General features: G+C 39.4%; 1 protein-coding gene across 1 annotated transcript in view; it reads left to right on the forward strand.

Annotated features, from left to right (window-relative positions):
* The window catches only part of LOC149933070 (uncharacterized), a 165,848-nt gene that overhangs the window by 100,734 nt on the left and 53,088 nt on the right, over window positions 1-12,026 (forward strand). Inside the window, exons 2-7 of the mRNA XM_090156959.1 lie at window positions 144-192; window positions 3,626-3,723; window positions 3,807-3,952; window positions 4,433-4,531; window positions 4,656-4,895; window positions 8,126-8,234. Of these exons, the coding sequence (XP_090013085.1) occupies window positions 144-192; window positions 3,626-3,723; window positions 3,807-3,952; window positions 4,433-4,531; window positions 4,656-4,895; window positions 8,126-8,234 (741 nt within the window). The remainder of the gene's footprint in view (window positions 1-143; window positions 193-3,625; window positions 3,724-3,806; window positions 3,953-4,432; window positions 4,532-4,655; window positions 4,896-8,125; window positions 8,235-12,026) is intronic.

Raw genomic sequence — 12,026 nt, forward strand, 5'->3', positions numbered from 1 at the left:
TCCAAAGGGTAAGAACGGAAATCTTTAGTTGTCACAAACGGGAAGAAATGAAATCCTCCTGCCCGGCTTAATCCTTAAAAGCTCTTTCGTATTTGCAGCGACTCTCCGATACAATCTCTTATTCTCTCTTTCTCCAATTATAGAAATCCTGGGCAGCAAGAAGTTGAGCGTCAACATCCAGGATAACGATGGGTGAGTTTTTTTATCCTTTATCCCGAGAATAGTTTTTGAACGTGGGCGGTGGGCCGTTCTCCAAACGGTAAATGGCCGTTCAGTCGGGTTGCGCTCGAAGGCTAATTTTTCGAAATTATACGTCGAGGAAAGTGATTTTTTGTCCGTGGGTAAGCGGGGGGGTCTCTTTTCCCCCTTTTACGTGTCTCCATCGGGCGACATTGATCCGAGCGAGCGAGGGAGGAGAAAGCCCGCTTAAGAGCGACGGATGCGAAAGAAGGAGCCCGCTTCTTGTTCTTTTTCATCTATAATTCAGTAACCTCCGTCGCTTCGCTTCGGATCCGACTCCTCTCGTTTCTGGCCCCAAATCCAACGCGTGTTCCTTCTGATCCTCCCTTTCGCTGTTTTGGCCCGCCGCCGACCGATTCTGCCTCCTTCCGAGGCCTACGCTGGACTAGTGGCGGACGCCAGGAATAAAGGAGGCCCCGTATGGGGATTACGCTTTAGACACTCGCTCACTCGATATTGCGGCCCTTCGCGTAAACTCGCGGACTGATACCCTTTCCGCGTCTGTTTCGCTGGAGTTAGGTGGTTTGCTAGTTTCGACTAGAGCCGCCTCCCCTGGATTTAAAGGGGATTGGTGAAAGAGTAAAAAACAATCTGTTTAAATATCGTGGATTCCCCTCTCCCCCTCCCTTAGCCGTTCCTTTTTTTTATAACTTTGGTTACCCACCGGAAACAAAAAAAAACCTTCGTAAGGATTTTTAAGTGAAAATTGAATTTTTAAAACTTATCTCGCTTTCATTGGATTAGTTAAAAAGTTATGGTATTAAATTTAATTTAATATTTATTAATAGGTAGGTTATTAAATTAAATTTATATGGTCCTTTTATAAATTAGGCTTAAATTACCAATTAAATTTAAAAATGAATTCAGAAAAACGTCTATTAGTTGCAATTTAGTTATTATTCTATCTATGGTGAGTGAAAATTAATTTTATATATTCCTTTAAAAGTTAGGCTTAAATTACAATTAAATTTGAGAAATGAATTATTATTCTAACTTGGGTAAGTAAAAATGAAATTGAGTATTTTGAAGCAAGCGGCATCTCCAAAGAAAACCCCTTGAATGCTTTACACGTACTACATATATTACGATAAAGTATTGGCCCTGTCGATGCAGCGGCAAAATAGTTTTTATTTTAATCACCCGACGAGATTTCTCAGTTTATTTTTTTAAACATAATGGTGTACATTTTCATATTTTAACTTAGCTTTTTGATTTTAAAGAAAAATAATATATTTTTCGAAATAAAAAACAAGGTTTTAAAACGCTGGATGTGTGAGAGATGTACCGGGTGCCTTTGGCAAATATACGGAAGCTATAGACCGGTTCCCAAATTGTTCACAGGCAAACTAAATATAGAGGGCAGCCTTTCAAGGTTAGAATTTCTCTATAGTAGAAAGGCCAATATAAATGTTTTGTTATTCGTTTTATAGGAAAAAAATTGCAAATATTTTGAGCGAGGTTTTATGTAAAACTAAAAGCAAAAAAATTCTTTTTACCAAAGTGGCGCCATCTAGTAAGACTTCGCGTATTAAAAAATCGAACTAAATTAAAAAAAATACATTTTTTAAACGTAACTAGCGCCAATCATTCGTAGATTCTGTTAAACGTGGTGGCGGTAATCAGACTTAATACAATAGGCCGGATTCACTGCTCACAACGACATCTATGGTGCAATCATAATCTTTAAGTTATATCCAATATTAATTTAAAATTATATATTAGTTTAAAATATTGGGCGTAATTTTAATACGCAGGAAATTTTGATAAAAATTTAATTTGGGTTCTTATTTATTGTTGCGAAATTGAACAATAATCCGTATGCCTTTGTGAATCAGCTGTGGGAAGCGCGCCTAGGCATTGTTTGATTGTAGAAGGTTGTTGTCGTTATGAATAGATAGCTAACGGTATATTTATATTAATACATTCTAATATATCCTGGTTTAACGCTCCGAAGGTTCTTTGAACCGTTATAATCCCCCCATTTAGAGGACAAAATAATTTAATACTACAGCGTCTCTTTTTTTGTTGGTTAGGCTATTTATTACTCGGAGAGGGAGTGTAAAGCTTAATACCCCTCTTTTTAATTAAATTTAATGAGGATTTGAGCGTAAGCACGCGTGGAAAGAAGTTCGACGCGAAAGAGAAGAGCTTTTTGAAAACTTTTAATTCAATTAGTGCCGGTAATGAAGGTGATTGTTTTAATTCCGGGGGGCGGTAGAGAGGGGGTTTGCTTAGAAATTAAGAGACAACAGTGTTGTTTCATTCGGCTATTACTCGAATTAGGACGACTCTTTTATTTAACGCGTTTCACAGCGTGTGATTGTAGGCCAGGAAGATAGCCGAAAATTAGCCTTATTGAATCCCGGATGTTATTTTTCTTTTCCACTGGTTTCTTTTTAAAAAAAGCGAGTATGACCTTCCATGTTTCTGGTGGATCGACAAATTCACATTTATGCCACCCGGCTTAACAAAAGCTAAGGATTGCCGCTGGTTACGTTAATAGCAACTCGTTAGCAGAATTCGTATTATTTCACACTTCCTTTAAATAATATTTCAAAAAAGTTATTACATAAGTGTGACACTTCCTATTCTTCGCGTGCAAAAGTTTTACTGAGAGCTATTCACAAGGCAGACTGCATTACGGGCTTCGTCGTCGTTTTGCGTCCGCTGGCTCCCGCGTCACACGTAGCCTTTGACAGCGCCTCGCTCGTGATGACGTCACTCCGTTACTAGCTCTCAGTAAAATATTCCCCAAAGTGACAAACTTATGGAACAATTTATAGACTTATGGTTATTATTATGGAGCACATTTTTAAATATGAACTTTATCTTTAATTTTCGAGATGATATCAGATAAGGTGTTTTTGGGCGCTCCTTTTTGACTCAAATTGAACGGGTTTTCTTTTTCAAAAGTTGTTTGGACTAATTTTCTTAAAGTAGGTTAAATATAATTTAAATAATGCTAAAATTTTTAATTTTCTCCCACGAATTTATTTAGGATATACTTACAGGGAAAACCCGTCTACGACTCTTTTTTAACGTAACTAGCGCCAATCACCCCTAGTTTCTGTTATACCTGGTGGCAGAAACGTGAAATTTGCCGATACATTTTAGCTTTTTGTCTTTTGCACGTATTTTAAAATAACTTTTTTGAATTTTAATTGTTTTAATCGTCGTAATATGGGGTGATAAATGAAAACAACGTGAAGCATTTAAGGGGAATCCGTGTCGACGACAGCACCTGTAATCCGCTTTTGTTAGGAGACGCGATCGCGATGATTGCGGAGATCCCGTTTGATTGAATAGTCGATATCGTGGTCGTTTCGCTCGAGGATGATACGAGAGATATCGTATTTATTTAGCGCTGGCGTTTGTCTCTCCCTAGAATGTCCGGACTGCATCAAGCGGCTCTCATGTGCCACGTGCCTATTATGCAACTGCTGCTGGACAGCGGGGCTCAAATGGACATCAAAGATCATAAAGGTCAGCTATCCGTCGCCGTTCCGAGAGTGATATCTTATCGGCGATACCTTCGTCTCTATCTCTCTGTAATATCCGTTTTTCAGGAATGCGTCCGTTGCACTACGCCGCTTGGCAGGGCAAAGTTGAGCCCGTCTCTCTCTTACTGCGCTACAACTCCTCGGTCAACGAAGCCTCGGCCAGAGGCGAGTCGCCTCTTCACTTGGCCTGTCAACACGGACACGAGCGAGTGGTCAGTTTACTTTCCTCGCAACCCCTTCGCCTATACTCGCGCCCGGTTCAGCTGACGTTTCGTTCTTCCTACAATCGAGGGTGAAGTCTACGCTTATCTAGAGCGATCGGCGGGTCTGATTTAATACCGAAGCGTCTCGCGAAGGCTGACACGTTATATCTTTACGATGGCCGCCATTACGTATCGAAAAGCGCTGTTTAAGCGGGGGGTGCGTGCTCTCGGCGCTACCGGTATGTTTCCTTATGAAAATGGTCGCCAGTTTTACGCCTCCAATATACGGGCCGCGATGAAGCTTAAGCCGGGGATGACTTAATGTTTACTGACAGGGAAAACGCGTTCGCCGATACGATGTTTGGCGTTGAGGTCGACGTTTCCTGTCACTAGGTTTTATAGGCGCTTAAGTTCTGGTTGTAACTGTAACGTTAGGCTAAAATATCGCTTTATCGTTTTTTTTACGAGCTTATTTTCTCCGTTTGGTAGACGAAAGAGCTACTCCGTTACCATGCCAACCCAACCGTAAGAAGAAATGATGACAAGAAAACGCCTCTTGATCTGGCTTGCGAATTTGGCAGAGCGAAGGTAAATTTCCAGCCCCTGGTTTATTATCACCCCCCCCCCTCCCCTTTTGACCTATTTAAAATACCTGTTGTTTTGAAAAAAAATATTGGTCTAAAAAGGCTATAATTAACGTGATTAACGTCAGGTTGTGGAGTCGTTACTGCTCTCTCCGAAGTGCCGGGGCTTATTGGAACAAAGCGCTCAAGATTTGGCCGATAACGAACGCAGCACCTGCCTCCATCTAGCGGCGAGGAACGGCCACGTGGAAATAGTTTCGCAACTCCTGTCCGCTGGCGTCGATATAAATCGATCGACTCTTCGAGGAACCGCGCTCCACGAAGCGGCGCTTCACGGCAAATTAGACGTTGTCAAATTATTAATTGAGGTTTGTACATTTTATTTCGCTAATAAAACGCCTGAAATTTTATAATTTTCCCCGTAGTTTATACCGCGTTATAATTCCAATTTTAGCGAGGAGCGTATCTTGGGGAAAATATCGATCGATAATACTTAGTAAAACGCGGCGAGATGGCGCCACCAGCTCTATAAAGGGTATAAATAAAATCATTGGCGTTATCGGTTTCTGATTGTTTAGGCGCGTCAGAGCTGCCAGTTTTGCGGTTTATCGCCCAAATTGGGCTTCATTACGAACGCTGTTGCGGGAAAAAAAGCTTTGAGCGGACGGCGGTTTTTTGGGCTGGTTTCTGCAAGTTCGGCGGAATTATATTGGACTAGATTTCGAAATGTCGAAGATCAGTAGAAAGTTGGGTGGGTAAAGTTTGTAATAGGCCCAAAACCCCAATGGTCGAGAACCCAGCGCAACAATAAATTGTGACTCGATGTATCATCCGCTCCTTTTAATTTTGTTTAGAGAATATACCTTACCTGATACCACTACCAAAGGCTAAAGTGTGGTCGTAGTTCTAGTTCGTTACTTTTCACGATTTTCTTGGGCTCTATCGAGAAGATAACGATTTTTGTTTGGGCGGGATTTTGGGCTAGTTTCCCAATTGGAGTGTGAGGGATCCTTAAAATTAATCTGGCAACATTGAGGCGTATCTATATTCTATAACAATTAGGATATGGTCGAAAACGCTGATAATTTAACCATTTACGGATTTGACGCGACGTAGTAGGCCTTCGCTCAATCATAATTTCAACTATTTGGAAAATGCGCTTAGCAGTTGCTAGAATTGTAGTTTAATTACGCGTAATGCGATATCAATCATCTTTCGTCCGTGTCCTTTGCATTATCGACTATATTTCAAACCAACATTAATTTATTTACTTTATATTTAAAGTCCCAAAAATGTATATGAATGTGAAAAAAAACTTGGTATAAGCGAAAGTCTGGTAAAAGCAAAAGTCACTTTAATGGTAGAAGGCGAAGAGATCTTTAAACGGCCAACGGGCAATACAAATCCCCACCAATCGAAGAACGTTTTGAATAAAAAAAAGGAAACTCCTATAAAAGCAATTTCCATAGGCCTAAAGAAAAGGCCGTCTCTCTCGGGTGGTAGAAGAGCGCGTCCCGTTGCTCATCATTTCGAACAGCGGGCCTAACCGCTCCTATTGGCATTTTCGGCCGGCGATGGCGCGAGTTCGTGGAGTGTCAGCGGAGGGAAAAGACACTTGCTGGATTCCAGCGGTTCAATACGACGCGAGCTTCTCTTAATATTTCGCGCCACTGGAATACCGTGAAAAATAAGTCGGACTGCGATCGTCATAGCAACGAGTGGAGGGAGGATGGAAGAGCCGCGGATTAACGCGGAAAGTGAGGGAGTGAGAGAGCTAGAAAAGGGGTTTTGGCGCGCTTATTATTATTACACGAACGTTTCGGTTTTAGACTGTTGCGTATGAATGTTTTTGAGGGCCGAGGAAAAGGTCAGCTACCTCCGGCGACCAAACCGGATATAGGCCTCCTATTAATAAGTTCATGATCGATTGCTTTTATTTTTTTTCTTCGGATTCTCTTAGCTTTTATTATGACAAAGGCTTAAGCGAATACTTTGTTGTTAGATAGGGAGACGCGCTTGTAGGCCTTTGCCGTTATCAATTAAGCCTCGGCGTTTTCTATAAACCGTTCTGTCTCGGATTAGGATTATCTCTCGCGCCAGGAGTCTATATTCTATTCCCCAGAGCTCCCGAGTTTTCGCAATTCCATTCTTTATTCGGCGGGGTTTCTCTATTAGAATTCCTACTACGTATTGTTAATCACCTCCGCCGAACTTGGCTCGAAGAAGAACCCTATCCTTTCTCCGGGGACTAAAGTGGTTCCCAAACTTTTTATTTTATTTTTGCTACTGATTTTTTCCTCGACAGAGTTGATAGTGGGATTTTGGGACCTATGTCGTAATCCGCTTTAGCAGAGACCGTTGTCGCCGCTTTAACTTGGCAATTCACCGAGGATAAGAGGGCGCAAACTGTACCCCGCGGCCCTTGTTGTTAATATTGCGTTGAGGCGTATGTCGTTTATAATAGTAGAAAATTGCTCGCTTACTTACACACACACGCGGGGCTAACCTACGGGGAATATGATCATCTCCTCCCTTGCCGCTCTTTTTGTACTTTATATATCCTGGTTTGAGGGTGTTCACGTCTTTCCTTTTTCTATTTAAAAGCCTACAAATCCCTCTTTATAATGTTATTATACCTTCGACCCGCGTTGGCCAAAGAGCCTTCCTCCACTGCCCTGTTTTATTCCACTTTTTTATTTCGTTATTTAACCTCGCCTTTTCCCTAGTTTTTTTTATTTTTTTGGATATTGTTCGAAATAAGTAAAAGTAACTTAAATTTACCCGTATTTAAGAACTATATTTCAACCTAGTTTGGGTCAGCTTAGTAGACAATCATCAAAGACCAAGTTGACTAAAGTATGTCAGACCACTAGTTTTACTAGGTTTAAATTTATAAAATATAATTTAATTCAATGAAGTTAATTTATTTATTTTGAATTACATTTCGGAACTGCAAACCAGTTTGTCAAAATATGAAAATTTATTTAACTTATTCAATTCTTTTAGCCTTAGCAAACTGTTTGTCATAAAAATAATAATAAAACCTTTTTTGGTGATTATTAGGCTTTAAAATAAATCAATCAAGTTAATTTTATATTAATCTCATCACCTATTAAATTCTTTAATAATATTAAATTCGGGTGGCGATATGTTTTTTTTTGCACCTGAAATGTTTATTAATGTGTAGAATGAGTTCGAAATATTACTCATTTAAAGGTTAGTTTTATAATATTTCATTTATAATTTTGAGATATTTTGAAAAATACTTTATTAACGTAGATCGCATTAGCTATAAACTTGGGGAAAAGAAAATATACTGCCTACTTTTAAACAACCACGATAGCAGTGTTACCGGTCATGGTTTTTCCTCGAAACGGTCATTCGGCGTAAATCTTTAGCAACCTAGGTGGTGGGCCACTCCGAAACACCTTAGAAATAGTTTCCTTTTATCCCCGCTAGATGGCGTTATGATAACTGAACGGAAAAAAGCGTAACCCGTATGAATTTATTATCTCGCGAAAACAGCCAAAATCCCCTCTTTCAAATTAGGAAAAATTTTCTAATTAATTTTAAATCATGTTTTTTTTATCTCTCTCAGAGCGGTATCGACGTGAACCGAACGAACTCTTACGACCAAACAGCGCTGGACATCGTCCAGTCTTTTACGAAATGCAACGCTGCTAAAGAGATGAAACAGCTGCTGAAAGGTAATTAACTCCTTTCGATCCTTTTTACTCTTTTCATTGGCCGGCTCCGTCTCTCATTGAAGCGCCAACTTATTATCTCGGCTCCAAAGAAACCCCCCTAAATGGATTATAAAGCGAGCGAGTCTTTGGCTCGCTTTAATAACCACTTGAAAGGACCCCGAGAATTTTGGAACAGCGCCCTCCTCATTCCTCAGAGCTCTCTGACGAGATTTCGCGTTATACCGAATTTTCCTCGCGTCGTGTGTTGCCCGAAAATTAACGCTCGACTTGATTCATTTTTAAGCGCTTTCTTCAAAGTTATTATAAACAATTTTACACTTTCGGCGCCACCATTAGAGGCTTTTTGTCGTAAGCCAAAAGCCAAGTAAACCCGCCATCACCGCGCTGATCATTCTTATATTGATTATCGATTGTACAGGGGGATTCGGTCGCGTGCTCGTTCTGTTCCTAAGCCTTGGTCGTGCCGGGGAGCTTCCGCGGGAGCTGCTTCACGTATTTTCCCGTAGACAGTGAAGACCTAGGCGCTCTTAGAAACCATATTCGTTTTATTGTTTTTTGGGGGGATTTACGCTGTAAAAACTAGGATAAATGATAGAAATCTTGTAGTAGTTTCGTAGCCTTGGTTGGTTTCAATGCCAGACTTCCTTAGACGTAGCTTCGACTGTATTAAAATTTCAGTCCCTTCTGGACGCCTTCTGAAACTTTACGTAGTCTGATCTTCCTTTACGACTTTCTGGCTCATGTAATTTTGCCATTAGAAGTGCATTTCGATATAATTTTCAAAATTGATATAATATAATATAATATAATATAATTATATTTAAATATAATTTTCAAAATTGATATAATATAATATAAATATATTTAAAAATAATTTTCAAAATAATATAGTATAATGTAATATAATATAAATATATTTAAAAATAATTTTCAAAATAATATAGTATAATGTAATATAATATAAATATATTTAAAAATAATTTTCAAAATTAATATAGTATAATGTAATATAATATTAATATATTTAAAAATAATTTTAAAAATTAATATAGTATAATGTAATATAATATTAATATATTTAAAAATAATTTTAATGTAGTATAATATAAATATATTTAAAAATACGTCTCAAATTTAACCTATAACCTTATCTAACGATATTTTCCCGAACTAATTGACGTTGTATCATTAACAATTTAAAAACATTCGCCTTCTGGCCTTTGAGAAAATGGCCAGGCCCGTCGAGAGACGGGAGATTTCCAGGGCCTTAGTTTGGAGGTTGCCTTTTCCCCGAGTTTCCCCCCGGCAACCTATCCACGGACAACGGACATTGAATGTCCGTGACCTATCGATATCTCCGGAAAGAACGGCTCTCTTGGGGCCCGGAATGATTGTTTTTCTTGGGGCCCTGTAAATGGCCGATAGATGTCTCTATCGAACCCATAAATATCTATTTATAAATTAAGTATCACCATAGAAGAAACACGACTATCTAATCCCTATATATATTAAGTAGTACAACCAAAGAAGAAATTCTGATTTCGCCCTTTTAGAGAACTCTAGTCTAGGAACTCGGTATTTTCAAGGCTTAGCTACCGATATTAGTTTTACCATAGGCCTATCATAAGGTCCCCATAGGTAAAGGTCTAACATAGAGCCCCATGTTTACGGCGTTGTCCTGGAGAGAAGAAAATGAATGTACGACGATAGGGTAGTAGCGCCATCTTCGTTTTCAAAATTTCTACATCTAAAATATTATCAACTTGGTAGAGCAGCCACGCTCGGGTTTATAAATGCCACACAAAACGCGTCTAAATCTCGCATTTGAAAAATAAATACCTTCAGAAACAAGTTCTCTTATTTCTAAAAGCCAGTTTTAGGTTCTGATGAATCATTTTGCAAAGCTAAGTGTTAATTTTAAGTTTTAAAGCGATACAAATGTAAATAAGTTGGGCTACGGTGCTAAGGGCTCGCGGCGTAGATTTCTCCAGCGTAGTTCTAAGTTTAAAAACGTTCACACACGGCTTGCGCGCATTCATAATGCATTTATGAATTTATTTCAGAAATGCATAACCTAGTTGAGGACGTAGCCACTAGGAGATGCAGTTTTTGAATACCTACCTCTTAATAACGGGTATGTGATCGTCAAAAATTTAACCTAGACCTTTGCTTATAGGGACTTTATGATAGGCTTATGGTTTTACCAAGAATGTATTCGTGTATCTAAAATATTGGAGAATATCATTAAGCTGTGGTAGATAACTTCGTAGCGTAAATTCGTGTTCTTAATATTGAAAGCAGACTAAGCTATTTTTCCAAATATGCGAAGATGGGGCTTAGAATCTATGACTTCCCATATTCTTTGTACTTGAATTCATTCTTTCTTGCTACTGGTATTCGCTTGACACAGCGAGGTGAAGACCGTCATAATACTGTATCAACGATAAAATATGATTTATCAATAGGTAAATATCGAAATTTTCACATTTAAACGTATTTAAGCGGTAAATTTTGAGTCGAGCCTGCGAAGGCACGTGTTACATAAACTGCATTGGACCAGGGCGGATTTAGGCATGGTCTTTGTAGGTTGCAGCCCAGGGCCCCCTTCGCGGTCAAAAACTAATTAAAAAAATTTAAATAAAAAATTAAAGGGTGTAAAACATAAATTTCAGACTAAATGGCGAAAAAGTCGCCACAACTACACTGTAAAAAATAATGGTATGGTTAAGGTGCCTAAAAACACCCCATGGTATTTAATAGTACCTTCAAAGGTGGCTATAACCCAAAGTTGGGTAGGCCCTAAACAGTTCTAGTCCAGGGCCCCCAAGGATAATGGTCCGCCCCGGCATTGGATAGCGGATATAGGCTTCGAGCTTAGAAAAGATAGCGCCATCTACTTTAATACCTGTCAACTCGAGGGGTCGGACATTCCCAAAAAAAGCGTACGGTATTTCGAAATCTCTGTGATTTCGCGATTTCGTCGGAGATTTCGCGATTTCGTCGGAGATTTTGCGATTTCATCAGATTTTGCGATTTCATCAGATTTCGCGATTTCGTCAAAGATTTCGCGATTTCGTCAAAGATTTCGCGATTTCGTCAAAGATTTTGCGATTTCGTCAGAGATTTTGAAATTTGGTCAGAGATTTTGCGATTTCGTCAGGGATTTCGCGATTTCGTCGGAGATTTCTTGCAAAGTGTACGGGATTTTGTACAAATGTCCGACCCCTCGTGTCAACTAAATGTGTGAAGAAATAGCAGACGACTTTTGAATATGAATGTTATTTAACAGAAACGTTCAGCTTTTATATCGAGATACTTCCGACCAAAGTTTAAACTACGCACGAAGCTTATTAAATTAACGTTTTTAAAGTAAATTTTAATTGTTTTAGAAGAGTAAATTAAACTAATGGTATTTCAAAATGGTGGAGCAATCGGGCAAAGTGCTGGAGAACGGGCGTATTTATGATGAAGATATCTTCATCTGGGAATGCGGGCGACCCAGCGCCAGTTAAGGCTTAAGAAGCGCCTATTACGGATTGGACGCTCGAGATTAGGGCAAATCCGCTTGGCCCGTTAACCATTAGCCTAGAAGCGTGGGCCCGAGCCACCCGAGCCTGTCAAAAGCATTTTTATCCATATTGACGGGAGCTTATCTGGAAAGCCTTTCGACCCTTACTAAAACCTTTTCAAATCCTTTTAAATCACGCGCAGAAGCGAAACTAAAAGGGGGAGTTTCTGGGGCTTCATACCCCCTCCATTTTCATCTTTTGTTTATATTCGAGGCCCTAAGTG

This window comes from Leiobunum rupestre, chromosome 8 (genome assembly GCF_980474605.1).
Source record: "Leiobunum rupestre chromosome 8, qqLeiRupe1.1.hap1, whole genome shotgun sequence".
Taxonomy (NCBI): domain Eukaryota; kingdom Metazoa; phylum Arthropoda; class Arachnida; order Opiliones; family Sclerosomatidae; genus Leiobunum; species Leiobunum rupestre.